The 27,641-nt window shown below is 35.7% G+C and overlaps 1 protein-coding gene across 1 annotated transcript; it reads right to left on the reverse strand.

Annotated features, from left to right (window-relative positions):
* Positions 1-2,183: 2,183 nt before the first annotated feature.
* On the reverse strand, positions 2,184-27,293 carry LOC136816874 (low-density lipoprotein receptor-related protein 6-like). The gene is made up of 19 exons (XM_067073202.1): positions 27,098-27,293; positions 15,352-15,554; positions 14,961-15,142; positions 13,819-14,258; positions 13,094-13,231; positions 12,442-12,645; positions 11,969-12,164; positions 11,397-11,724; positions 11,032-11,218; positions 10,299-10,710; positions 9,677-10,086; positions 9,350-9,478; positions 8,748-9,162; positions 7,850-8,064; positions 7,305-7,547; positions 6,834-6,968; positions 6,475-6,576; positions 3,990-4,115; positions 2,184-3,581 (listed from the first exon to the last, which is right to left on the reverse strand). Exons 1-19 carry the CDS (start codon positions 27,144-27,146, stop codon positions 2,323-2,325), a joined length of 5,373 nt encoding a protein of 1,790 aa, XP_066929303.1. The 5' UTR covers positions 27,147-27,293; the 3' UTR covers positions 2,184-2,322.
* Positions 27,294-27,641: the final 348 nt, after the last annotated feature.

Below are 27,641 nucleotides of genomic sequence, written 5' to 3' on the forward strand. Positions count from 1 at the left end.
AGAAATTACCGCTGGGAAAATCGATTAAGGTTGTGTGGACAAATCTTTGAACAAAGGCTTAATCTCAGAAGATCGTTACTCTGCTTTGTACAACACCCCGTTCTCTATACGATATAGGGGCTGCTGCCCATTGAGTTTCAAGCCCGAAGGGCTAGAGGTCAATCTCTAACCTTTCTCAGGCAAGAAAAATTGAAGCCTTAAAATATGCGCCGTATTTTTGATGACGGATTGAATCTAGCAATTCCTTTGTTTTCGAGTGATATATTTTTCAAAATTAAGCGGTAAATTTTAGTTTCAATCTGTCATTTGTGTAAAAACCAGGCGGGTCGCTCAAGGCCGCGCAACTTTGGTAGGATTTGTTGGCTTCAAATCCTACCTACCAAAGAGATTGACTTCTAGCCCTTCGGGCTTATACTTCATTGCCTGCATCCCCTCTGATTACTTTAGATTATACATCAAAAACTATTTTAGGAGATGCGTGCAGCCTACGTCATTGACGTCAGATAATGCCCTGAAATAGTTTCGGTATCGGAAATCCATGAATTTTTGTTTCGGAATTTCGGTATTATAAAGTTTTCTTATCCCCCTTTTTCGAAATTCATACATGAAAAATCAAATTTGATGAAAAATTAGTCAAAACGAGGAAAAAATACCCAAAAGATGAAAATAATCGGTATCGGAATTGCAAGTATTTGTTACGACAGCCTCTGAAGTGGGTTCCATTTTGCCTTATATATAGTCCACATCCGGGGGAATTCGATCCAATCCTTTTTTGACACATTTTTTTGTGTTTTGTCTATAGATGCGAAAAAAGGACTGGGACAATTTTAGTGGGATAAAGTGGACAAAAAAATGCCCGCTGGCCGAGGCAATGAGCCGAGATCGATATCGAAAAAAAGTTGGCAGCAGCTAAAAAATGAACATAGAAAATATTTATAAGACCTCCAGATATGTAAGAAAGACATCAAAAATTTCTTGTAACGATTTAATATTTTTTTCTTTCGTCCGTTATGGTATGATAGTGTTATACACAAAAATAATGATACACAAATATAATGATTATGATCTACACCGCACTGCACTGAGATTGGCATAGCACGAAACATCCTCTAAGTGGCTCACTAATACTAAAGCCAAGCTACCTTCAAACTAGATTCTGTTACATTACTGTTCGTTTGAAAAAACTGTGTTTTCAAAGGATTCATAAATTCATGTTTAAAAAAATATGTCTATGTGTCTTAGGCGGTGGGCCGTTGATCCTTAAAGGGATATTCCTAATATATGGAAAAATTTTCTTAATTTCTATGCTCGATCTCCGGCTGTGGTTCAAGAACTGTCATTTTATTGAGGTACGTACGCATGAAAGTCCCGTACCGTCATAAGGCTTTCTCAGAAGGAACCAAGTCACTACGATCTGAAAAACATCATATAACTGATAATAGTGTCGAGAATAGGCCAGTGCTTTGGTAAGACGTCAATCATATGAGTATAAAAATAAAACATTGCATAAAAAGTGCATAATAATTAAAAACATGACGACAAGTGAAATAACGCATGGCTAAAAGAATGCCCCTAGGTAAGGAAAGATTCCAAAGTGATGGATAATTTGCGATGTCACGTTTTGTTCATTTGAAAATCGATGGAGCAATATTGTAAGATTTTAAGAGTAGACGCTATTGTAGCGAGCACCTCACTAAAAACCGGGATTTTTCATCTCGTTTCTTAGTGAGTTCCACTTTGACGATTTTTGAAAAATAGAAGCCTTTCAAGTTTTTTAACGCAAATTCGATTATTTTGATACTGCAGGAGCTTCGAAAGTTAAAAGTGACGTCAAAAAATCGAATGTTTAGAGCCCGAGAACCCGGGCTCAAAACATTCGAAAAAGTCGCAAAGTGGAATGGACGTTAATTGCGTAAAAAAACGCGGGCGACGTCTAGATAGGCTAACGCTATTGGTGATTCTTTTGGAGATGCGTATTTCAAATTACGATCGTGCGTGATATTGTTAACTTATTACCAACTAATAATTATCGAACATATTAAAAACAATAAAATAATAACTTAAAAAAATAAGTGAAAGTTAAAAAATAACAAGCAACAAAAGTTACATATCGCGGTATAATAAAATATTTACAGTGTTTATAGACAAACAAACAAAATATATTGGATATACATACTTTTTTTCAGCCCTAAATAGAATATTTTATCTTCTTGAAAATAACAAAAAAATTAGCTTGAACAACTCTTTGAGACGTTCAAAAAACATCTACTTGACGTTCCCAGTAAAACCCTTCACTTCATAAAAATATTCATAGAATACAGATCAACGCGGCGGTTCCATTAAAATATCGTTTTCCAAAGCTTCTTCTTCCACAAAATCTTCAAAATTGTTCATATCCGGCGGAAACTCAACTGGCGACGACGGCCCTCCTGGAGAAGGGGGTGGTCCGTATTCATTATAATAATTGCCGGTCATATCATTTTCGTTAACAAACGGTAATTCATCTTTATGTCTTACCGTTACTATACTGGTCTCAGAAGAACAACGAGATATACCACTTGCCAGAGACGGTAGTAGCGGCCTTGAAGAGCCAGGGCGTAAATGTCTAGGTAAAGTCCTGCTTGTGTATGCCGATTCCTCTGATACCATACTCGGCGGATGATAAGAAGAGGGCGGTTTCAGGCGACCGCCCATCGGTAAATAAATGTCTGAAGTTGAACAGTAAGAGCATTCTGAACAGGGAGGTACGGACGGTCTATGATTTGTATTTTGAGAGAAGCCGCTCATGGCTGAATGATCGTCACAAGAACATGAACGACTGTCCGCGCGGCTCGTTTTACGCCGACGACGGTCATATAAATTGTTCGTACGCGTGTAAGGTCTATGAGGTTCATTATCTTGACACACAGAAACACTGTCCATCGCCGATACCAAACACGAGTCTACTTCACTCGGACAATAAATAGGCGTGGCAGGGGGTGCTGGAATATAACCTAAAGTTAGTTTACTGATCTCACTGATGACGTCATCATCCTCCTCATCAGTAATGTCGTCATCAGGATGCGTGTATTCGTTGATTGATGCCAACGAAATTCCGTCCGACGAGGCGATCGTCGGAGGAGGGTTGTAAGGAGGAGCGACGTTCGTGTCTGTAACGTTTGTTGAGGATCCGGTGACGTATCGCATGCTGAAGCTGGGTTGTTTCGTGATCCGTTGCTGCAGTCGAGATAAATCACTACTTGAAGCGTAGGAGTCGGTGAACACCGAATCAGTGATAAGACCGGACGAATTCTCCTGAAGTTGTTTTTGTGTCAAAATATTCACCGTTTCTTTATTGGAATGTGTGACCTTGAAAGAGGCTGCTTCGCGAAGCAGGTTTTCCGTTTTGGCGCTGTTTAGCATGGCAGCTTTCTTTTGACGCAGGCGACAAGCAAAGTATAAAGCACAGATAAACACAAAAGAGGTCAAGATAGCTCCTGAAACGATGCCTGCAGTGTATTCCGTATAAATACTTGTCCGGTGTTCAGTGATGTACATAATGGGTTCCGTTGTAGTTGGGATGGTGGTGGTGGAAGGCGGAACTGAAAAGAAAAGAAAAGAAAGAGAATATCTCATTAACATGTCTTCATACTACAGCTCTGGTAACGAATTGTATGCTTTGGCTAATTTCATCATTTATGTTTTAAATAAGAATTCCTTATCCTTTGTTAATTAAGACCATGTTCACACGTCACTGTTCCGTTTCGTTCCGGTACAATTTTCGTTACGGATCGAGTGTGTTCATATTGGTTTCAGACGAAGAAAACGGAGCAGTTCCGTTCCGATGAAAAAAGTGGAGCGAAACCGTTTCGATATGTTTTGCTTTGTAACGTCTTCTTTTTTGACGCTAACACTTGTTCCGGAACCGTTACGTCTGAACATGGTCTAAGGAGAAGAGTGTAGCAGTCCTTAGGTTGGTGAGGTTCAAAAAAAAATATCACTGTTCTGACCTGGTGGTGTAGGACAATTTTGTTCGTCTTCTCCATGCAGACAATTTTTCTTTCCATCGCAAATTCGACTTTGGTGAACAACACATGAGCCAGTGAAACATTGGAAATTCACTCCAACACAAAGAGCTATGGACAAAAAGGAAATAGATAAATGATATCAGCTTATACGGCAACTTGGTGTGAAACAATATCATTGCCCCCGCAGGAGCGTAGCGACGAGGAGGCACTCATAGTTTCACGCATAGATATTGGACTGGAATCTCGAAATTTTGTTGCCCGTTTGTTTTGTCGCCCAAGCATCCCCGTAGTTAGTTTCTTCCGTAAATGTTCGGTTTTTTACGGGACGGTAGTATACATATTTTCATATTACGCATATATGCTATTACCATTATTACATATTACAATTTTAGTTTTGATTTAGCTTTGAAAAGCTGAAGCGAGTGTTATAAATGCATGATATAACACGAATTACAATATTACTTGTGCAAATCAAAACAAACAAAATGGCAGACTGGTTATGATGATGATGAGCTGATTCATTAACTGGAAAAAGTGTTTTGTATGTCAAATTTTGTTTCTTGTCTTTGAAACTGAATACTAACTACTGTAATTTAGTCAGAAGTTCATTTCAGCAATGATTTCAATACTTTTTCCGGAATCTTTAAAGAAATTTGCTCAAGTTTTCAAATGTACATTTGATATTTTTGTTCAAACTCTAATTTATTTTTGTCTTTTATTTTATTAATAACTACCTTTATTGTTTATAGAGCTTCTCGAGCTTTAAATACTATCAAATGGTCGTAACTCGAGAAAGTCCTTCTTAACTTAGTAAAACAAGATACCGGCAAAGTACAAAAAAGTTGAATGTATGCATATGTAAAGTTGAATCCAAAAGTGGTTGAATGAATGTTGAATGTCAATCAATGTAAACAAACTTTTTTTTTTGGTCTTCAAAATAGATTTACCTCACTTAGAGTTTTTTCACTGTTTTTTCAGTGTGGTAAATCTATTTCAAAAACCTGCAAAAATCTTGTTTACATTTGTTTAACTTTACATGCGCACATTCAACTTTTTCATGCAGCTGTGATAGCCTAAATACCGGTAACTTACGCTCCAGTGGTTTGGTGAAATAGCTCCAATTCTGGCTTTCCAAGTTAGGATGGACCTTCCCGAAGGCATTTAACGGTGGTTAGACTAGGTACACAGACAGTCATACAGAAACACCATAAAGTGAAAGTATATATAGCTGTAAACTCAATAAGTCTAGCTTCCTGAAGGGAGACGTGCCTCATTGTCTGCGCTGCGATCATCTTAATGGCTTCAATCCTTTCAGCTTGGAGAAAAGATTGCATCATGAAAAAGTACTATGCACTTGAAAAAAAAATTAGGCGCATTTCAACTTTTCTCGACTGTACGTCTGAATGGACCACAATTAAATGGCATTCCTTTATTTTTCTTTTGACCAATAAAATAGAAGATTTTGTTTGAGAATAAGTGCAATCACAGCGTACCCAAGTGGAGGCCGGGCCTTAACTAGGATTGGTTTCTATTTCACCCTATTTAAGATGGCGCAAAACTTTTTGATAAATTTCATACGGTGTATCCTCTTGACTATTGTTTATTAGGCAAAGTTGCAATAGAGAATTGTTGAAATATAGTATCCAATGAAAAAAACAAGCTATTTCTGATTTGGTTACCTTGTTGATTTATTCACCACTATATATTTTGCCTACAATCTAAGATGTCTGCGGCATTATCAGAAAAGGTCTATTTAGTGAATAATAATCACGATATACATTGTTATAAGAAAGAAACTAGGAGAAAAAAACAAACAGGAGATGTGAAAACCTGTAAGCTAATGATACCATAATTTTTGAAATATATTTTTGAGAAGCTTTTCCAGCTTTTCCTTAAATCTTATTAAATTATTAAGCTGCGAATTCTTCAAGTATTTTGTTAATGGAATATAATTTTTTTTCAAGCAAATGCCTCTATCAATCAATCAATCAACCAACCAATCAATCAATCAATAATTAAATCAATCAATTATTCCTGATTATTTTCTAATGTTTTAATCTTTAATGCATTAAAGCTTTATAAGTGCTTGACATGATCTTTATGTGGGGGCATTTAGTGAAAGCTATGACTAGTTTATAATTAGTAAAATGTGTTGAATTGGGAAGGGACAGGTTTTTCGTTTTCTATACAGTTTTTTGGAGAGCTTTTAGGTGATACAAATGGTTTAGACCTAAATTGAATATGAAGTTTTCATAAAGAAATGACCGTTATGATTAAGTCTAGGTTTTAAATGGTTGGCCTAATATAAGGATGGCCCTCATAGTTATCACCGCCCTTTCAATTTATCAATAGGGTATAGGAGCAACGTTTCCATATTTGATGCTTTGTACCAGATGTGCACGTTTTTAATTGATATTTGTCACAAATCAGGCCTACTATTCCCCTCCTTCATAAAAAGCTGACTCACAGCAATCAAGATTTTCATCGAAACATGGTTTCAGTTCACTACAGGTGGCGTTCTTTTGACATCGTCCGTTGCATCTGACGAAACAATCCGCCTCTTTCAATTCTGTCAAAAGTGAAGGAAATAATCACGGTATTAGTAGAAGGGCCAGAAAATATCTTATCGGTCGTGCTGCACAGCATCCAAATCTTTTGTCCCAGAGTAATGGTAGTACTAAGTGACAAAGGTAATGACGGGGGTAAAGATTTTCCAAAAATCAGTTAGTAAGCATAGGGGGGCAAACAGTTACTCTGAAGTAATTAATAATGAAAAATGAATATTTTGAGCGAAAACACAAACGAGAAGATGAGCAGAGACAATACCTTGACATCTCTTCTTGTCTTTGTCTACAAAACCGTAACCAAGGGGACAACCGCATTTGCTTAGCAACGGTGTCATGGAAACAGAATAACAAAGATGGCTGCAACCACCATTGTTAATGTTACAAGGATGCAGTTCTGAATAAAAGATCAGAGATAAATTCAATAGACGTCGATTCATTAACAGGAATAACACTTATAAGCATAACAAGAATAGGATTTGCACTTGAAATGATCAGATCAATAAAGGTTATATTCATCACCCATTCTCTGGGTGTTAACATATTTTCGCTGCCAACTAAGAATATACTGGGAATAGAGGAGTAAACTGAGACCACGGGAGCCTCTAAAAGTTAAACTTGAAGTTTGAAAAGGTAAAATTTTCGATTTCTGATGAATGCTCAAACGACACAACGTGTGACCACTACGTCCACATGCCCTCACCATGAAAACGAAGAACAAGGAAACACATACCATTGAAGCGGTCCTGTTGCACAGCAACCAAATCTTTCGTCCCAGAGTAGTCCCAATCTTTATTGGAATAAATAGGTGCCATTCCTTTGTCGGGCGTTGGGAGAAGGGTCCGCCATTTCAGATATTCATCCCGCCCGTTCGCCTTTCCTCGGTCAATCCAAAACATAGTATCGTCTAGCACAGCTACGTTTAACACTTCCACTTGCTCCGGGTTCAGCTCGAAACTCATCTTCAAATTCGTTCCTATGAAGAAATAACATCAACCATGAGTAAATGTCTTACGGTTTTCGTGCAGACCTAATGGTTTGATACTACACCATATGCACCACTGCAATGTCTTCTGGCATTACCTCACTTTCACAACAACAGCTGATTGGCTTCAAGTAAGGTTATGGGTAAAGAAACCGTATTAAAACTTAAACGATTTACATACCATGACACGAAGGATGTCTAGAGTTTCAGCCAACTGACTTTGAATAAAGTTGTTTGTCAATGAATTCAAAATCAAAGCTTTAAGTCAGAGTTCCTGTACACTGAAATCTCACCTTTTAAAGATATGGTATTGATGTGAATTTTTTCCCTTGAGTGTAGCCAATAGACACGCTCCTTGCTTGCATCTACGGTGATGTCATATCGAAAGAGGTTGGTGAAGTTGACCAGCATTCGATGGTTTGTTCCATCCATTGAAATGATTTCTAACGTGTTGAAAGGTTCCGTGGGGTTGACTGAACGCGATCGCTCGTTGAAAAACACCATCAGTCTGCAATGTTGAGAAGTAAAAGTCAGTTTAGTGCACGAAATGTTGTGAACCTTTACTCTCGGGTACCTAATAAGCGTCCCCCCGCTAATCAATTTTTTCGAAAATCTTCCACCCAGGACATTTATTTTTATTCCAAACCCCTCCCCCCCCCCGCTTATCAAATTTTGGGAAAGCTTTTGAAAGTTCTCTCTTTTGCCCTAATTCTGCTGTTTTAGCCTCCTTTTCAAAAATTTTCCATCCAGGACATTTCTATTCCAACCCCCCACCGCTAATCAAGTTTTGAGATTTTTTCCAACCCCCCCCCTCGCTTATTCCAACCCCCCCGGTTATCAGGTACCCGAGAGTATTCTTAAAAAGTTTCTGAGAAGTATAAGTAGGATTGCAAAACTTTTGTATTTCCAGCTTTCTTCCTGCCACTTTACAACGGAAAAAAACGCCTCTGGGTAGTAGCTTCAATCTTTTACGTGGTCATGTAAAGGTCTTAGGGTGTTGCCTACGCATTTATTTGACCGCACGGAAAAAACAGCGCAAAGATTTCAAAATTGCACCAGGAATATTTTGCCGGGTGTTAGAAAGTTTAGAAATCCTACGGTACTATTATTATAATATACATATTCAGAGTTACAGAGCTGTACAGAGATCCGAGCTTTGAAATGGTGAAATTATTACTTAAAATCACTCACCCTCTTTCAGGTACTGCTATCAACTTGGTCGGATAAAAATTAGAATTTTGAAAAACGATTCCACAGCGTGCGGAAGCGTTCAACGTCCCATCGTCATCCAATCGAACGTACGAAATGGCAGGGTTGGTGTCGTTGGACCAATACAAAGTATTTGACAAGAAATCGATTGTGAATTTCACTGGTCTTGCGTAGGGATCGCACAGATCCAATGGACGAATTTCACCTTTCGAAGACTGATAAAATATTCCATTCTGATTATAATCGATCCAATAGATGGTTTGTGTTTTCAAGTTGTATCGAGCCATACCGATGTCGGGGTGAACTGACTTTAAATTGACTGCAATGTTGGACTTGTCGGCGAGAGAGTAACGAACGATGCTGTTCTTCTGGCTGACCAGAAGGAATGTCTTGGGGCCTGGGTCGAGATAAGAAAGAAATACAAGTTATAATCACTGAAGGTTGCTCCTGAAAATCAGAGAAATGAAGATGAATCATATTGCACATGAAAGTAATGAATGTTCTCAAATGCATGCTTGTAAGTAGATTTTAAAATCTAGGTTTTTGTCAAAGAAACTTCGTTTGAGTATATAATATCTGTTCACCTAAGCAAGTAGTGTTGTCATTCACGTTGAGGGTGAAGTGCGATTGACATCCACAGGTTCGTGACGTCATATTGGATGGGAAACACAATTGTTCGCATCCACCATTGTCGTATGTGCATACATTCGTACCTACAAGAAAAATTATATTTGGCGTAATAAGAAAATGAAATTTATTCCTTTAACTTTGAATTCAAATTCTTAGTCTAAAAAAACGGCACTTTCCCGGCATTATTTTATCAAAAGATACTTTACTGTATGCAACAAACATGGACGACAAGAGAAATGATTATCCTAACAAAACACACATCATCCACACATTCGACTCACCTTTTTGAAGACTGCTATGGTATACCGAAATATCGTGACAAAGATTAGAAAAAGTGATTTTGGTGTTGATGGTCTTCTTGATCCCAGTCTCTTTGTGGATGGAAGCGACGGTGGGTTTCAAGAGGACAGGTTCAATCTCGCAGAGGTACAGGTGGTCTTTGAATAGGACTAGTCCACCACCGGTTGAAGTTGCTTTTGTACTGTAAATGGTTTTGTTTTGAGAACCATCCCATAATGCAGTAGCGATAAATTTCTCCGTCAACCAATAAACACGATTCGTCGCAACATCCACTGCCAATCCAAACGGTTTTTCTTTGAACGTGCTCAAAGGTTGTGGCGATGAACCATCTAATTGTGCTCTGTACACACTGTACGTCTCTCCTTTGTTCGATTGTAACCAATACATTTGCCTATTATGTGAAAAGGAATGCTTTAGTTAACACCAGAGCGCCTTGGAGAAATTCAAGGGTAGATTTTTCGTTTCAGCGCAGTGAATCTATGTCCACATAATAATACATCGGATGAAATAGTTCTTCGTTCCACCCTATTGTACATGCTTCAATACAGGTCTAAAAGTAATCAAGAGGTAGTCAATGAAGAACGAACGAACGAGAGAACTTACCCTATAGTCGGGTCAATAGCTATTTTAGTGATCATCCCACCGATGTCATTAACAACAATTCGTTTATAACTTCCATCCAATCTAGAAACTTCTATCCTTCGCAGCTTCTGTTGGGACCAGTATACATTCTTGCTCAGCCAATCAACTGCGATGCCACCTATATGACTTGAAAATCCTGTCTGGATAACATCTTTGACTGCACTACCGTTCAATGGCGCGCTTCGAATGGCGCTGGAGGCTGGATTACCGTCTTCGGACTCTTCCACCCATAACACACGTTTCATTTGAGAGAGTGTGGCAATGTGTGTGATACCAATATCTAGAACCTTAGGCGTTGGTGAAGTTTCTGGCGAATCCATCCAGATCATGTTTATGGAGGTGTGCGTCGAACAAAGCAAGTAGCCGTCAATTGCTAAGATGAGAAATGGTTTAAAAGAATGAGTAGTTGAGTTATTTGAATAGGCTACTTTTGAAGATATACAGGAAGTCATGTAGACATAGTAGTTTGATGTATGAAGACTAACACAATATCAAGAATCTTCAAGTTTTAACCGTTCATGAGAATCGAGAGAAAGTTTTTAAAAAAGAATTTTCCTTCTCATAAATTCACACAAATCTAAACATAAATCGAAATCCAACGATTTGTTGCTTTTTTTTCCCTCTGAAAGAACATTTAGATAAACCGATGGAAATTTTTAAAAAGCAGAAAGAATCTAAATAAAGGGTAGCATACCATTACAGTCTTTTTTGTTTCCACGAAGATAATAGCCAGGTGGGCAGGAGCAATAAGCTCCATGACTTGGTTTGTAAAAGCAGAGATGACTACAGTCAAAATTATTCTTCCCACATGGATTGTCACCGTATTTGAGATTGGTGTCCACAGCTTTGATACCTTTGATGTCTGGCACATTGTAAATCGTCTGAAAAGATCAGAGCAGAAATTCTTCTTGAAATGAAAGATTAGCGAAAACTATTAATCATTACAGCGAAGAAAACATCATGTTTCCTCGTAAAAAGCACACCTAGGAAGGTCGCTCCTCATAAGCAAAATCAAAATGTTTAGTCAACAATATAAATATTTTTGAAAAAAAAACTGACTTCTTCTTGTAGTTTTGTGTTGACATCCCATTGGTAGAGAGTGCGTTGTTGTCGATCAGTCCAATAAATCACATCACCGAGGATGGAGATGCCAAAACCGTGAGGACTTCCCACCTCCAGTTTATATCTCTTCTTCTCAGTCAAACTATAATACTCAATCTTGCTTGTACCACCATCAATCCAATATAAAAATCTTCGTTTGTAGTCCAGAGCAACACCATTTGGCCATTTGATGTCTTGAGAGACTAACGTTGTACGATTGGTACCATCTAAATTCGCAGATTCAATTTTGGGATTTTCTTCACCCCAATCACTCCAGTACAAGCGCCTGTGAGGAAAGATTCGAGAATGAATACATTTGAAGGATAAGGGTTACTAGAAATAATAGATTTCTTGATGGGAACATTTTTTACAAAAAAACAACAATCTTCTGAGGTCCAATTACTTTTGATCTAGGCTGTTCCTGTACCCTTTACAAGGCATCCCGAGCCCAAATAAAAGAATTCTATATACAACAAATATTTCATTAACTAAACTATGATAAAATATCACAAGAACAAAGAAAAACTCACCCATCTCCCGGGTCGACAACAATATCTCGCGGTTCTTCTAAATCTTCAGAAATGATCACTTTGCTTGAAGAACCATTCAATCGCGATACATAAATCTTCTTGTATTCAGGACAAGTCCAGTAAAGATTTCGTGCGATCCAATCAATAGCCAAGTGATCTGGTTTTGTATAACCTTTGGGTATCACTGTCTCCACAACTGAAAATTGATTAAATTATTTCTGTTGCATATAAATAATTAGCGGAGGGAAAAACATACTGAGTGAAACCTCCTTGTTGTGCTTGAAGTTAAATGAAAGTTTTTTATTCAATATAAATTTTGAAGCAGAAGTTAATAGCTTAAATAGATAAAAATCACTTTTTAAATAGTGTGAAAATTATAATAGATAAAGATTTTGAAAAAGTTTTGAATGCTCTTTCTAATTAATGACATATTGTTTAAAGGAAAGTGGAGGAGAGGAGGTAGGAGAACAAACCTGAGCCATTAACAAATGTTCGGAGAATGACACCATAGCTGAGATCGTCAGTCCAGTATATCATTTTATCGACCGGGTCATAGTCAACAGCTTTCATATTCTTATAAACTTCGACAGGGAGAATGGAATCCACTTTGTTTTGAACATCCAACGATACCACTCTCAAATCCAGCCGTGTCGCAAATACAAGAAATTTGGAGAAAGCTTTAAATTGGAAAAAACATATAAGCATTTTATTAAAGGATAGTTCATTACATGAGCCATGATAGCAGATGATAGATGTTATTTTTGTTTCTCTTAACTTTGTAAAGCATGATAATAAGAAGAAAGACAGAAAGTATTTTTTCAATATCTATCATTTTACTAGTAATTTCGAAACTCACTGTGTTATTAAATTGTGTTAAAAGAAACAAATGCTTTCTAGACAAAGTTTCAAGGTTAGGTGTCTAAAAAAAAAAACTCCGAATATCAGAGTAAAATTTAACAAAAAATTGGATATCTTGGCAAGTTTTTTTTACTACCCTTGCCATATCTCAGGGGTTAAAAATTCAAAAATCGCAGTTATTACAACAAAACTGCTTTTGACAAAATTAAATGGTGGGTCACCAATAAAGATGAGATGAGATGACTAGAAGAGAAAATGGAGACTCACATGTAGAGCATGATGCGCCATCTTCCAATAACTTGTATCCAGTGGGACAAGCACAAGCATATCTTTTCTTCTCTTCCAAAGGTTTCAGTAAACACAATTGACTGCATCCTCCTTTCTTATATCGACATGGTGATTGTACTGGTGGAAGGAAAGAGTGATAAAGAGACTTCAGGGAAAGAAATTTTAGCAGATGAGTAAGTAAGTCTGCTACTGCAGTCGGAGGTAACCTGAATGCTCCTCTTTCGATAGCTATCTACCCGAAGGTAGGGGAGGGCACCACTCTTTCTCCTTGGATTGCTCCACTTACCCTTGATCCTTCTCTTAATTGCTGAGCATCAAGCAGAGAGGCATCAAGTACCATTTTGGGAATCTTTGGTATGACCCAGCTGGGGGTTGAACCCACAACCTTGCAAACCGTAGCCACATTTTCTACCACTGCATTACGGTCGCTTGGTTTTGTTGACCAAGTGTAAAATCTGACTTATTTTACTGTACTTCCATCAACCTGGCGAGTATTTGAAAATTATTTTTCAAGATGTTTTGAAGGATTTTCATCATGTGAAGAGTGGGTTTTAATAATTTTTCCCAAGAATCAACTTTCAAAATCAGCTTTTTAGAATTATTCTGGGCAATAACTCTCCAAAAATCTGCAGTTTACTATCAATTTCCTTTTTGTATATCATTTCGATAAGAAATTCTTACAATGTACAGATTGTGATACTTACTAGATTCTTGAGAGCCTTTTCCGAAAGGTTTAGCAGCAGAGTAAAAAGGTAACCCTTTAATAATCATTGAACAGTTGAACCAATCTTGAGTTGTTTCCAAAACTGTACGATTACATCGAAATATTCCAGCTTCCACGTTATCTTGATTACTGCCTGATGAAGTCAAAAAAACTTCTTCCTTGAATACAGCCAATGAACTGATAGCACCCCAAATGTTCCTTGGGATTTCCATTATAACTTCGCGACCTGTTCCATCCATATTAATCATTTCAATTTTGCCTTCCCAAACATCAGCCCAGTAAATCAAATCATCCAAAGGGTCCACAGATATTGAAGAAAGTAGACCAATGTCTGAATTTACAACAACCATGTTATTCGATCCATCCATGTTTGCTCTCTCAATTTTCTTATCATCCCCTGCATCAGCGAAGAATAGGTACCTACAAAATTAAAGCAACAACACATTGAGTTCATCAGGAATATAATCAGGTTTTCAAATAGTTTTCTATAAAATATTTAATAAAAATTACCATTTTATATCACTATGCAAAAAAAAGGAAAAAAATACCAAGCCAATCTCAAGAAATGGCAAACGAACAGGTGAATGAACAAACATCAGTTAATTTAAAGGACCTCTGTGGTAGGTTAAAAAAGCAAGTGAAGGGTGATACATGCTAAATTTAATTTAACAGTTACTACATTGAACATCATGAATAAATTTAAGACAGGTATTATCGCTGATAACTTTGGAATAAATATTGCCAGAATATTTTTTATATTAGGCAAAACAGAATCAAAAATATGGATGGGTTTATATAATGAAAATATGACTTTCTAAATTTGTATTCAGCAAAGCAAAGTGGAAAAAATAACTTTCTAAAAAAAATCAAAAGTTTTTTTATTTGTCAGAAAAACAACTTTCTGATAGGAATTTTGATGATTTAAGGCAATTTCTTTGAATGTATCCATCCTAAATAATAATGATGGTATGTTTTAATTCAATTTTTGAAAAAATAGACATTATAAAGCTGAATTGATACAACAATATGGAAGTGATTGTGTCAAAAACTTTGTCAAGAAAAGCCAATTAATATGACAAAATAATTGTTTTCTAAGATTATTTTGAAAGTTTGAATGCTTACCCATGTCTTGGTGAAACACGTATCCCTCTAAGAGTTGCTATTTTTCGTTGAAAGAGAACTTTCAGCATTGACCCATCATTATTGATAACTGATATTCTGTTTCGGTTGTCCGTAAAATAGATTTTCTTTGTCACCCAGTCCACAGCTAGATGATGAATCTCATTGGCAGACTTTAACAAGAGCTAAATTTGATAAAAAGTTTTGGTAAAAAAACAGCCTGAAAAAGTTGTACATTTACAGCTCCACAGATGAAAAGTACTGCAACAACCCTAATAATGTTTTTTTGCCTTTCATAGAAAATGAATCAGTCTTTCTTCAAATTAAACACTTGAAACAATTCTGCAAGCCAAAAGACAAATTTAAAAATTGCTTGGTCACTATTTTTTGCTACCTTTGTGTCTTTAGTGATGATATTGAGTGAGTAGATATAGGTCGAGTCAGTGATGAAGTATATTGTCTGCATCTCAAAATCATAATCAAAGTCATTAAGCAGCTTCAGTTGTGGACTGATTGGTATGATATCATCTGATGAGCTGTCATCATATTTTTGGACAAACTCATCCGTCATAAACAAAATGGCATTACTTTTGCAGGCTAAAAATAAAAAGGATAAAACATTGCTATTATTCCATTGTTAAGCTTGATTCAGATTGGTGTATGCAAGGATTATGTGATGATTTCATGGTGGATTTTGGAGAAGAAAAATATGACCTGAAAAGAACATTGCTTCAAAGAAACCTATGGAAAGAAAGTCTATGGACATAAGAAAATTATTTCTGAATGACTGTAACAAATCACAAAGAAAAAAGACAACCGAGAAGACAACAAGCGATGTTGTCATCCCAGAAGAAACATCAAAGCGACACTGCTGTCATTCCAGAAAAGGAAGCAAGTGATGTTATCATTCTAGATTAGTGGAAATATCATATCTGTACAAAATTTCAAAAATATAGAGTGTAATTTTTAATTTCTGTCAGATTATTTTCATAACATAGAAAAAAAAATAAAGCAAAAATAGGCAAAAATGAAAAAACCAAGGTGGATTTAATTTTCCATAATCAGCAATTCCAGAAATCTGACGTGTATTTTATTTTGTGAATGAGCAATGCCAAACGATTTGTCAACAGTTGACAAAGTCTTACTGATAGGACGTCATAGGGTCCTCCAAGGTTCAGGAACCCCCAAAATTTTTAGAATTCTTAAGTAGCCCCCAAACTTTGAGTTACCCTATTTTTATTGTTAAACTCCAGTTTAAGGGTTTCTTTAAATCAGTGTTTTTCATTTGTAATTGTGCGTAAATCCCATAAATCGCGATAGTCAGGTTTGATTTCCCAATCTTCCCGATTTGATTTCCAGATTTGGTTTGCGTTTGCACTCGCACTTACTGGATATACTCTTTTAAATTTCAAGTTAGATATATTAAGAAAGGCTGACCCATAACAATTACCAGAATTTGCAGCAGGGGGGGGTACTGAGTCTGTGTGGGGTTAAATTGAGTTAGTACAGTGTACTAAAAGGGCGGTCATCTGAGAAAAATGCATTGAAAAAGTTAGTACACTGTACTAAAAAGGGTGGTGTTCTGAATTGATTGGGTGGCCACTCAAAAAAACAAGTCAAATTCCAGGACTTTTCAAGGACTTTTCCAGGATGTTTTTAAACTTTTCCAGGACTTTTTATCCTAAAAGAAAAGCATTTCCTCTCGGAACTGAGCTATGTATGTGAAAAATATTAACGTAAAAATGAGGTGCAAAGCTTTTTCTAACTTGCTCCAAAGCAGCGAAATAGAGAATGGGCCAATTTGATTTTAACCAAGAAGACAAGAAGCCCAGAGGGCATGAAGGCCAAGCGAATAAAAATATGAACTGAACAAGACTTGAGTAACAGAGAGGATTTGAACCTAAAGTCGCTATTACAAGCCTAATCGTCAGCCGTGCAAAATTACTCGAATCTGATTGGTTTAGAGGAGTGCAATTAATCGTTAATTGCACTATTACCACTTTTTGCACTCTTCGGCGGGGGGACACTTTTGTCCCCTTATTCTTTTCTCTCCCAAGTCCTGTGTCAGAGACTTTTTTTTACTATATAATAAAAAACAAAGACATTTTTTTTCTTCAATATAAAAAGAACAAAGAAATTTTACGTTACAGTAGCTTCTTTTAATTGAAAACAAAGAAAAATTACACTGCAATGTTTTCTTTTTAAACAAAAGAAAAAAAGGAGGTTTTCGAATGTTTACTGACGATTACCTCGGAATCGTATGTTTTGTCATGCAATTAACGATTAATCACTCGTAACAAAGGAGAAAATACCGTAATTTGCACTCGTCCTTCGGACTCGTGCAAATTACTATTTTCTCCTTTGTTACTCGTGATTAATCGTTAATTGCACTCCAAACCATACGATTACTAGTACAAAGACGCCTTAAACCAATCCAAATCAAAATATTTAATCTTATATACAGAAGTGTTTTGTTCCTAGCACGTGAATAACTGAACTGTTCACTGAACTGTTCACATGATAGAGAAATGTAAAAACAACTTTTTTAAAAGAACATATTCCTAAAGAGAAGAAGATTTTGTAAAGTGAGAGTTAACCGTACATTACTCTTGTATTTTTGTTTTTAAAGTAACCAATACGGATTTCGAATTACTTTTCGAGCGAAAAAAATAGGGTTATATTTTTTAAATTGCATTCAGCTAATTGGTCATGAGGCGCACAGTTAGATTACCATTCGAAACTGCTAGATTGTCAAAAAAAATGCAAAACTAGATTTCAAAAAAATTACCAAGATCTTATTGTGAGTAAAGGGGTTGGTGTAATTTAAGATGCACGATCTAACGATTTACGATTCACGATACACGATCCATGCATAAAGTATGCTGATTATTCCGAATAATTATCATAAAACTTAAATTATATAACATAATTCTAAAACAATGGCATAATCTTTTCCCGCTTTTGTTTACCACGGTAAATTCATGCAACAAAAAAGAAATAAGCAAGTAATGGAACTACGAATAATTACGACCGTAAAATTATGAAAAAAACTAACTTGCATAATAATGTTGATAATGGAAGCTACCTTGTGAACATCTTACAATAGACGAGGCCCGGAAAACCCGAGTTACAAAAACTCGAGTTACAAAAACCCGAGTTACAAAAACCCGAGTTACGACGAATATGACGTCACAAGTCTCAAATTATGACGTCATAAGTGGGCTTTTTAACTCGAAAAAGTTTTTTACTGTTGTTTTGTAACTCGAAATTTTTTTTTTTTAATATGTTTTAGAGTTACGTAACTCGAAAATAAATTTTAAATTTCATTTTTCGAGTTACGTAACTTGAAATTGTAGTACATTATTTGAACTTTCGAGTTATCTTCAGGTGAAACCAAGTCGGCCAAAAATTCTAGAATTCATATTATTAATAAATATACACCATTTCTTTCGAGAGAAGAATCAATAGATCCGATTAGAATAGAAACTTGTCAAAAGATCTAATTTACAAAACAATAATTATAATAGAATAAAAGAGCAGGCGTCATAAACATGATTTTGAACAATCAGAAAATATTTCAAGCAACCTTCTAAACATTTATTTTAAACGATTACAATTCATTATATTACTTTTGTACATTGCGCAATCGAGAATCTTTTCAACGAAATATGTATTGTGTTTTTTATAAGAACATCTAAAAATTCAAAGCCTTCGGATCTTTAGCTTTTTTAGTTGAGCCTGAAAATTTTCTTAAAATGTTCCTATTTCACTAGGTGAGTATTTTCTGCAATTTTCTAAGAAATTAGGTGTTTTTGAGTCCATAAGAGGAATGTTAAGAAATGATCTTAACGTAATGTTACTATTTTAGCCCTCAAAACCTTCTGTTCTCGTATGGTTTATTCTTAAAAAAATTGTGAAAAACCTAAAGAAACTACAAGTTCTACCGAAGTTTTAAGCTTTTAACGAAAGGACAATGAATTTGAATTTAACAAATATAGATTGTGGAATACAAAATGTATTTCGAGTAATCGAATCTTTTAAATTTTAGTCTACTTCACCCAACAAAACCTTCAGAAATTCCCATCAAAATAGACGTATATAAGTCTCAAGAAAATAACAGAAAATTAAATTGTTTACTGTCCCCTTTCAATTTTATTTCCTTCCTCTCTACTTTTAGTTTTATAGATCAAAAACCCCATTCGTAAACCAAAAGAAAAAAAGCACTTTTTAAAATTTTTGGCCAACTTGGTTGCGCTTTAACATAACTCGAAATATTTTTTTTTAAATTTCGTTTTAGAGTTACGTAACTCGAAAAATAAAATTTAAAAGTTATTTTCGAGTTACGTAACTCTAAAACAAAATTTTAAAAAAATATTTCGAGTTACAAAACAGCAGTAAATAACTTTTTCGAACTAAGAAGTCCCCTTATGACGTCATAATTTGAGACTTATGACGTCACATTCGTCGTAACTCGGGTTTTTGTAACTCGGGTTTTTGTAACTCGAGTTTTTGTAACTCGGGTTTTCCGGGCCTCACAATAGACAGAGAGTGAAAGTAAACAATGCACAAGAAATATTTTTGCTCTCCTCAGTTTTAAAATCATAATCGAATATAGGAATTTCTTTCTTAACCCTATTAGCCCCAGGGGGGGGGTAGAATCTACCACGCTGGAGTTCTTTTGTTTATATCTCGGAGAAAAATTTTTCAAACGACTTGAAACTTTCTGACTTTTAATAAAATCTTATTAAGAGTACTTGTACAAAATTTTAGGGTCATAAGTTGTCCAGATCAGGTTTTATGACTTTATTGTGAAACATGAGATAAAACCCAGCTAAAATCCTTAAAACTCAAAATTTTAAAGGGCTGATAACTTCTGAACTATTTATTCAATCATTTTTCAAATTTTGACACGTGATAGGCATTGATAATACAAATTTAAAAAATCTAAAGAAAATTTTTGAAAATGATGACGTCATTGTTTATGACGTCATCAAATTTTGAAAATTTTACTCATCTTCAGCATAGATTTTAAGAAGAAATATTCATGGAAATTGCAAACCGGCAATTATGTTAAAGAACAGTCTTTTACCTTTCAGAATCTTCAAACAGAATCGAAATATCTTTATTGGTTCAACTGTAATAGACATTTTTGTAAACCATATATTTGGGCTTTATTCCGACAGGTGGAAATTTTGTGATGACGTCAACAGTTTTTGAATGACGTCATCAATTTTTTGTTTCTTCCTGGAAAATTGTGTCATGATGGAGAACATCTGTACCAAATTTCATGGCCATAGCTCTTTTAGAACGAAAATAATCGAGGGTGGTAGATTCTACCCCCCCTGGGGATACAAAAGTCAAAAAAGCTTGGGCTAATAGGGTTAAAGCAAATAAAAGAATATATTGGCTAACAATGTGTTTTGCGTAAATCGTAAATCGTAAATCGTTAGATCGTGCATCTTAAATTACACCAACCCCGAGTAAAGCGAGCATGAACATTTTGAAAAATTATTTCACCAAAATTGATTTCAGGGCGCAGTTTAAGACGCACAAAGTCCAACTTTTAATAAGATTTAACAAAAAAGTTTTGGCGCCCTTTCTCCCCCCAAAAAGCCAATTTAAACAATTTTAGTGGTGCATCATCGTGTTCATCAACAATTGGGAAATATCACTTTTTTAGAAACAGAAACATAGGATTATCTCTTTGAAAAGCAACAAGATAATATTTTCGAAGATAGGACGTGATATTCTGAAAAACTTCAATGGGTGTATTCATAAAGCTGGTGTTTTATAAGTGTCTCATAGGAACCAGTTTTTAGACGATAATGCTTTTGGCTTTTAGCCAAACTACTCTTGGGTACCTAATAAGTGTACCCCTCGCTAATTAATTTTTTGAAAAATTTTCCACCCATGACATTCTTATTCCACCCACCCCCTGCTAATTAAGTTTTGGGAAAATATTTTTGATAGTTCCCTCTTTTGCCCTAATTCTTCTGTATTAGCCTGCTTTTCCAAAGTTTTCCACCCAGCAGGGCATTTTAATTTCAACCTCCCTGATTAGATTTTGAGATTTTTTCCAACCGCTTAATTCCAAACCCCGTCCATTGGTACCCAAGAGTATGCCAATATGTTTGACGATTTTGACAATATTTATGACTTCTGCAAACACAGATATTAGAATACAGAAAATAAAAGCAATAAATATCTGATAAAAATACAAATTCCTTCACGCTTGATCGCTTAGCTATAGAGAAAGGTTAAATTCCAGGACTAACAAGGAAAAATATTCCAGGACTTTTCCAGGACTTTAATCAATTTTATGAATTTCCAGGACGCTTTTCCAGGACTAAAACAAAATCCAGGACTTTCAAGGACTTTCCAGGACTTTCCAGGACCAGTGGCCACCCAATACACAATAAGAAGTAGTACATTGTACTAATTTCAGTGGTGAAAACACACAAACTCAGAGAATTCCCATGTGTATTTGTCCGAGACCTTCAAGTCAAGGCTGGTTAAGCTATACAAGTTAGTACACTGATTTTCTCCCAATGTTTCCTGTTTACTTGATTTTGATTGGGTTTGTTTCAAAGTCGTGGCGTGCACAAGTGGAGACCAGCCTTATGTCCGATCTTGTTTACATTTTCTTTTTCAAAAATGAAAAACTGCTACAGCTTGCCAGACAACCAGAAATCAAGTCATAGGAAGGGAAATAACTCAAAGTTGGTTTTGAGTGTTTTGACGTGCTAATTTCAGCTAATTTCACTGTATTCGAAAGACTTTGTCTGTTTCATTGTGTTCAGTGTTTGTACTACAATGATTCAAATATTCTAATAATATTCAAATCTTTCCCTTTATATAATTTGGTGCTTTTCTTGACAAAATGCTTTAAATCCTTTGTATACTGTATGGTGGCAATTTGACTTATTTGACCGAGAAAAAAAAAACAGCTAGTACAATGTACTAAAAGGGTGATATCAAAAATCCGGTCATGGAGAAAAGTCAGTACAGTGTACTAAAAGGGTGGTGTTAAAGCCCAATCTGTGGAAGAAAGTTAGTACAGTGTACAAAAAGAGTTGTATCAAAGATCCTGTCATGGAGAAAAGTCGGTACAGTGTACTGAAAGGGTGGTGTCAAAGCCCGACCGTGGAAGGAAGTTAGTACAGTGTACTAAAAAGGGTGGTGGTCTAGTTTTTTGGAAAAAAAATCCAAAAATCAAGTTAGTACCCTATGGTACAGTACACTGACTTGGTACCCCCCCTGCTTGCAGCTGTCATTACGGCTGTTTTATTAAAAATGCAATAAAGGTGGCCAGCTTTTCTTTTTCAACAAATTCAAGGGTTTCAAGGGTCATTTTTTACTAATTTTCCCGATTTTTGCAGAATATGATTTTATATTTTTTTCCATAATCACCTATAATCTGCAATTGGCTACCTCATTGGCTGTTTTTTCATATATAAAGGAATGCACTCGCTTGTAAAATCATTCTAATACACCTTTCCCGGGGTGTTGTTTGGGATTGTATGTTTGACTTAAGTGTTTCCCTTACATATAAAACTAAGATAGAGCTAGAAATATAATTACATGAAAACGAGGCCTGGCTGTATATGGAGGGCTGTAGAGGCCTCAATTAGTCCCAACAAAAGAACTCCATGGCCTTCATGCGCTAGCCTGGGAGTCCATGCTATGATTTCTTCTTTGATAAACTGATGGCGAAATGTATAGCATGGTACGGGCTGAGAGTTTGAATTTCTCAGATCCTAATAACAGTTGAAAACATAGCCAATCAAATTTTGTTATTCTTTTACTGGTCACACTTTCTTAGAGAAAGTGCAACTTTCGAAATTTGGCTTTTATTTTAGTAAGTGAGGACAGCGCTAAATTCGAACTTCCCACTGTAAAAATTGGACTCACAGCTCGAACCTGTCTTGTGTACATCAAATTATAAAAAAACACACAACGGGTCTCCTGTCTATCCATGCGCATGCTCCACATCCATGGTTCGGGAGAAAGTCCCAATTTTTGACCAGATTTTGATATTTTATGTTTTTTTTGGGTGTAGATTCCAAAAAAAGTAGTCCGACGTCCTGAAAAGTTCATGGCAAGGCTCTAGAGCTCTAGAGGGGGGGTCAGAACTCATCGTACCAGACCAGCTTAGATTAGAGTCCCCGGTGGGATGGAAAGCAGTGGGACGTTTCTACAACACGTGAACCACTTGGTGCTGACGTACATCTTCAGCCAAGTCTAAAAAAATACTCTGAGGGTCCCTATTGAGCTCCGGGCCAAGTCAAGCTAATAAAGGTATAAGATCGCTGAGAAATTTCATTACCACACGGCTAGAAGTTGGCCCAGTGGTTTAAAGCGTTGGGTTCACGCACTAGGGGTCCACGGATCCAAGCGGGTCATGGTCACCTTTAAAATTTTTATCCAGGTTTTGATGTTTCATGTTTTTTTGGACATGTTCATAAAAAAAGGCAAGCTCTGTGACATTCAAAAATTAAGAAAAATTCGTTTTATGTTGATAAAATCTTCAAAATAGCCTCTAGATCAATAAAAAGTTTTGGCTAAAAAGGTAACAAAGGTCCAAAGGCACTAGACTTGAAAGATTTTGGATTTGTAGGTTATTTTGCCGAAAATGGCTAAAAATGTAACATTTTCATTATAAATGACCTAAATTTTTATTTCAGGTGAAAATAATTAGAACAAGGCTTGAAAATGAAACTTTAGTATGTTACCTAACCGCTGTTGTTATTCGCGGAAATTGCACATCGTTAAAACTGAGATATTGGCTAAAGAAGTAACATGCTCAAAAAATCAACTTCTATTCATAATTTCAATAATTTAGAATTTATGGAACTTAAACAATTAACATATACTATCTAGACTATAAACTTAACAATAGAAATACCTTAAATTGGCTTATTTCTTGTTAAAATACACATTTTGGCTAAAATGTAACAAAAACAGTGTTTGACCAATTTCAAAATTTTAAAGTTTCAAAATTAAAGAATTGGGTTCAACAAAATTCAAAAATATAAAGAATTATTTCATTACTTGCCTTAAAGTCAAAGTTTTTCAGTATAGGCCCATATCTGGCTAAAAGTGTAACGTATATAACATATTTTTGTTTTATTGAAAACGTCGTAATTCAGAAGTAATGCTGAGCTAGAACTTCTGAAAGCTTCTTTTAAAAAAGATTTAGAATAAAAAATATAATAAGTTTTAATAGAACAAAATAAGTTATAAAAATAAGAACTTCAACATTCTTAACTGGAATAGGCTAAAAGTGTAACATAACATATGTTAATAGTTTTTTTAGTTGTTTTAATGGATATTTCTTCCCAATTTTGTTACAAATTTAGCCAATTTAGGCTGATTAATGGAAATAAAGGCTTTTGGAAGGTTCACCAAGTGAATAATATGTCATTGAGACGCATATTTATATTCAAATATGAAGCATGTAACTTAGACTTAAGTATGAATACCAGCCAATTTAATAATACTACTATCAATGGGCCTGAAAAGGGACCATTTTTAGAGTTAAAGGATTGAATGTTACGACATTAGCCAGTTTGTCCTATTATTTATTTGCAAAGTCATGATATTGTCTCAACCAATGCATGAAGTAAACAATCTATTGCCTTTTGACTAAGGATTTGTTGTTATGTCAACAAAATCTGGCTTAAATGGAACAGCACATTGGGACATCTCAGCCTTGTTACACCATTAGCCGATCAACTTTTTAACCCGAATGCATTGCCAATAGAATCCCCTTCAACCCCCTAATGATGCCAATGTACCATTTTTTATGTGAATATTGCCTAATAGCTGTTTTAGAGTCATTAGCCAGCTTTTTAGAAAATTGCAATGTTACATCATTAGCCAGAATTCTGGCAAGATTCAAATTATCATAACTTGAGATATACTAAACTTTGGAAATTGCTGTTACATAATTTGCCAACAGAAATCTAATGAGCTAACCATCATGTTATTCTTTGGGAAGGATCAAATTCTGTTAGAAAAATATAGGCTAATTTTGTAACATAGGTCTAAAATGTCACAAAAACCTCAAAAACTTGCCTTTTTTTATGAACATGTCCTTTTGGGTGTAGATTTAAAAAAAATAGGTCCGAAAAGTTGACGGAAGGGCGCTACGAGACCGTAAAGGACCCGTACGGGACCGTAAATGAACTCCTCCCCTAGCGCCGGACTGGGTAGGTCTCACGACTTGAAACTTTCTGGAGACGTCAAGCATATCGAAGGGGGAAAGCATGCCAAATTTCATCACTCCACCGTTACCGGTCGCAAGGTACGCTGCAGGACGTCCTCGTAGGGACGATTGCCGGGTTGTAAGGCGTTTTTAGCCGGTCAAATTTTCCGTGAGGTATAATTAATCTTAGTTATATGTAAGGGAAACACTCAAACATAAAATCCCAAACAACGCCCCGGGAAAGGTATATTCGAATGACTTCACAAGCAAAGTAGTGCATTCCTTTACATACGAAAAAACAGCCAATGAGGTAGCCGACTGCTGATTATAGGTGATTATGGGTGGTAATGGGTGATTATGGATGATTATGTACATAGATATACCCTCAGGGGTGAAAAAGAGAAAGATTATTATATTATTATTATAATACGATAATTAAAAATCATATTCCGCGGCATAGTTATTCCAGCCTATTCCGGCCGGAACAGCTATTCCGGTTCCGGCATTCTGTCATTCAGCATTTTGTCTCTAGCCTATTGAAATACCTGTGAGAATACTAAAGTGACTAAATGCAATATCTTCCTTGTATGATTGTAAAGTAATGTATACAGTGAAAAAGCGTTACTTCTTAGTTGCGATATATTGTGGGGAAATAAAGCCGGGTTCAGATGAGTTGATTTCAAAGATTTTGATTAATTTTAACGAGAATCAATTTTGGCCTAAAATTTAGCCGAATTGAATTTTCTTCAGGGTTGAATTTGGACTTTTTAATGCATTCATTTCAGCTTAATTTCTATTTCTATTTCTATTTCTATCCATTTATTTGCATAAGCCAAAAAAGCTAACATTGAAAATATTGGACATGAGCACTTCGTCTTCACTGTGGGTAAGAATACCTATCTTTCAAGTTTTTGGATTTTTTACTGCATATATACCAAACAAAGCAGCAATTAATTGGACACATTGGAGTAACCATGCTATAGTATTATGAGTTTTCCATAGCATTTGTGATGATGCTGACACTGAATATCACAAAGTATCATTGAGTTTGTTCAAAGTTATGCTTAAAAATATTCTAATCATGTAACATTAATTCAAAGCTTTATCTCGCAAAAAAGGTGACAGCAGCCATAACATAACCCACAGTAGTACTGTAAATTGGTCTAATGTCGACATCCGTCTTCTAATTTCGACACCCTTCTTTAGAGATAGGAACAATAGAAACTGGGGAAGGTCGGAATCGCTGATTGACTTTGATTAGCGCGATTAGAGGAAAAATCTTTAGTCTATCAGTGATTTCGACCTTCTTATTATTCCTATCTATAAAGTTAAAGAAGAATGTCGAAATTAGAAGACGGATGTCGACATTAGACCAACTTACGGTATGGCCTGAGAAAATACCCCACCACATCTTAGGGTCATAATGTTCAGGCCAAAATAGCAAAATATTATGTTGGGGCCAAAAAATTTTTAATTGGAACTCCAAAAATCTGGCCTAGACAAGCCACAAACAAGCACGGTCGAGTTCAGATCATGTTTGGGACTTTTTCAAGTTTAAAATTGCCATAGGTGGCCCAAAAAAGTTCAGAAGCCTCAGTCTGGAAAGGAAGGAAATGTTACGCCGGAGCTGCGCCAACTTAACTGGGAAAAGTTGAAGGCCACAGATTTAGAACCTCAAATCTACGCCAGAGATATCCGACGCACAAGCCGCATTTCCAGACTGGCAGAAGCCATAATCTTAGTTTGTTGGCGGCTGTGCCAGCGTCAAATCTTGAAAGTTTGCCTGTATGGAGGTATTTTCCAGTTGTTTAAAATAAAAATATTAGTATTCTCAAGAATTAAACAACCTTTAAACATAAACACAAAACACAAACATGTTTAAAGCAGCTCTCAATGAAAAATCAAATACAAAGCAATCAAAAAAGATACTCACCACATTCAGTTATCAAACAGATAAGACAGCATAAAACAGCTACCCTCATCACAGAATACAGGTTGATTCTTCATTAGTAAACATCTCTTGATTAAAATATGAGTGTAAAAGTGACCCACGAGTTTCTAATTAACTTAAAATAAAATTCTGAATCACATCAACGATCAGCACTAAACATCTCGGCTTCCATCTTCTTTTCATATTTCGGGATTAATTTTGTTTAACCTAATTGAGTGACGGGGGTTATTTAAAATCCTATGGAAAAAGCAAATCACTTTTTCGGTACATATAACTAAATTTTTAATGCTTCAGGCCAATCTGTTAAAAAAATCTTTTTAAATTAAAAAAAAGCATATTTGTAGTATTTTCTATCATTCTTAATCTTTTACTTGATACTTGAGACTTCGAAACCAGTTATAGCATGTACCCCCGGACTTTACACTTTGTTTATGTAAACACGGTTATTAGAACAAATCGCTTCTGGTAAAAATAGTTGTAGTAGAAAAAATGTTAAATTTTGAGGTTTTAATGTGGGTTTTTTCCA

This window comes from Clytia hemisphaerica, unplaced genomic scaffold (genome assembly GCF_902728285.1).
Source record: "Clytia hemisphaerica strain Z4C2 unplaced genomic scaffold, Clytia hemisphaerica genome assembly, whole genome shotgun sequence".
NCBI lineage: Eukaryota > Metazoa > Cnidaria > Hydrozoa > Leptothecata > Clytiidae > Clytia > Clytia hemisphaerica.

Coding starts and splice junctions, on each gene's coding strand:
- LOC136816874 (XM_067073202.1), bottom strand. CDS start 27,146: ATGAGGGTAGCTGTTTTATGCTGTCTTATCTGTTTGATAACTGAATGT. Junction 15,555..27,097: donor CTGTTTGATAACTGAATGTG/GTGAGTATCTTT, acceptor TTTTATTTTTAG/CCTGCAAAAGTAATGCCATT. Junction 9,479..9,676: donor CCATAGCAGTCTTCAAAAAG/GTGAGTCGAATG, acceptor TTTTTCTTGTAG/GTACGAATGTATGCACATAC.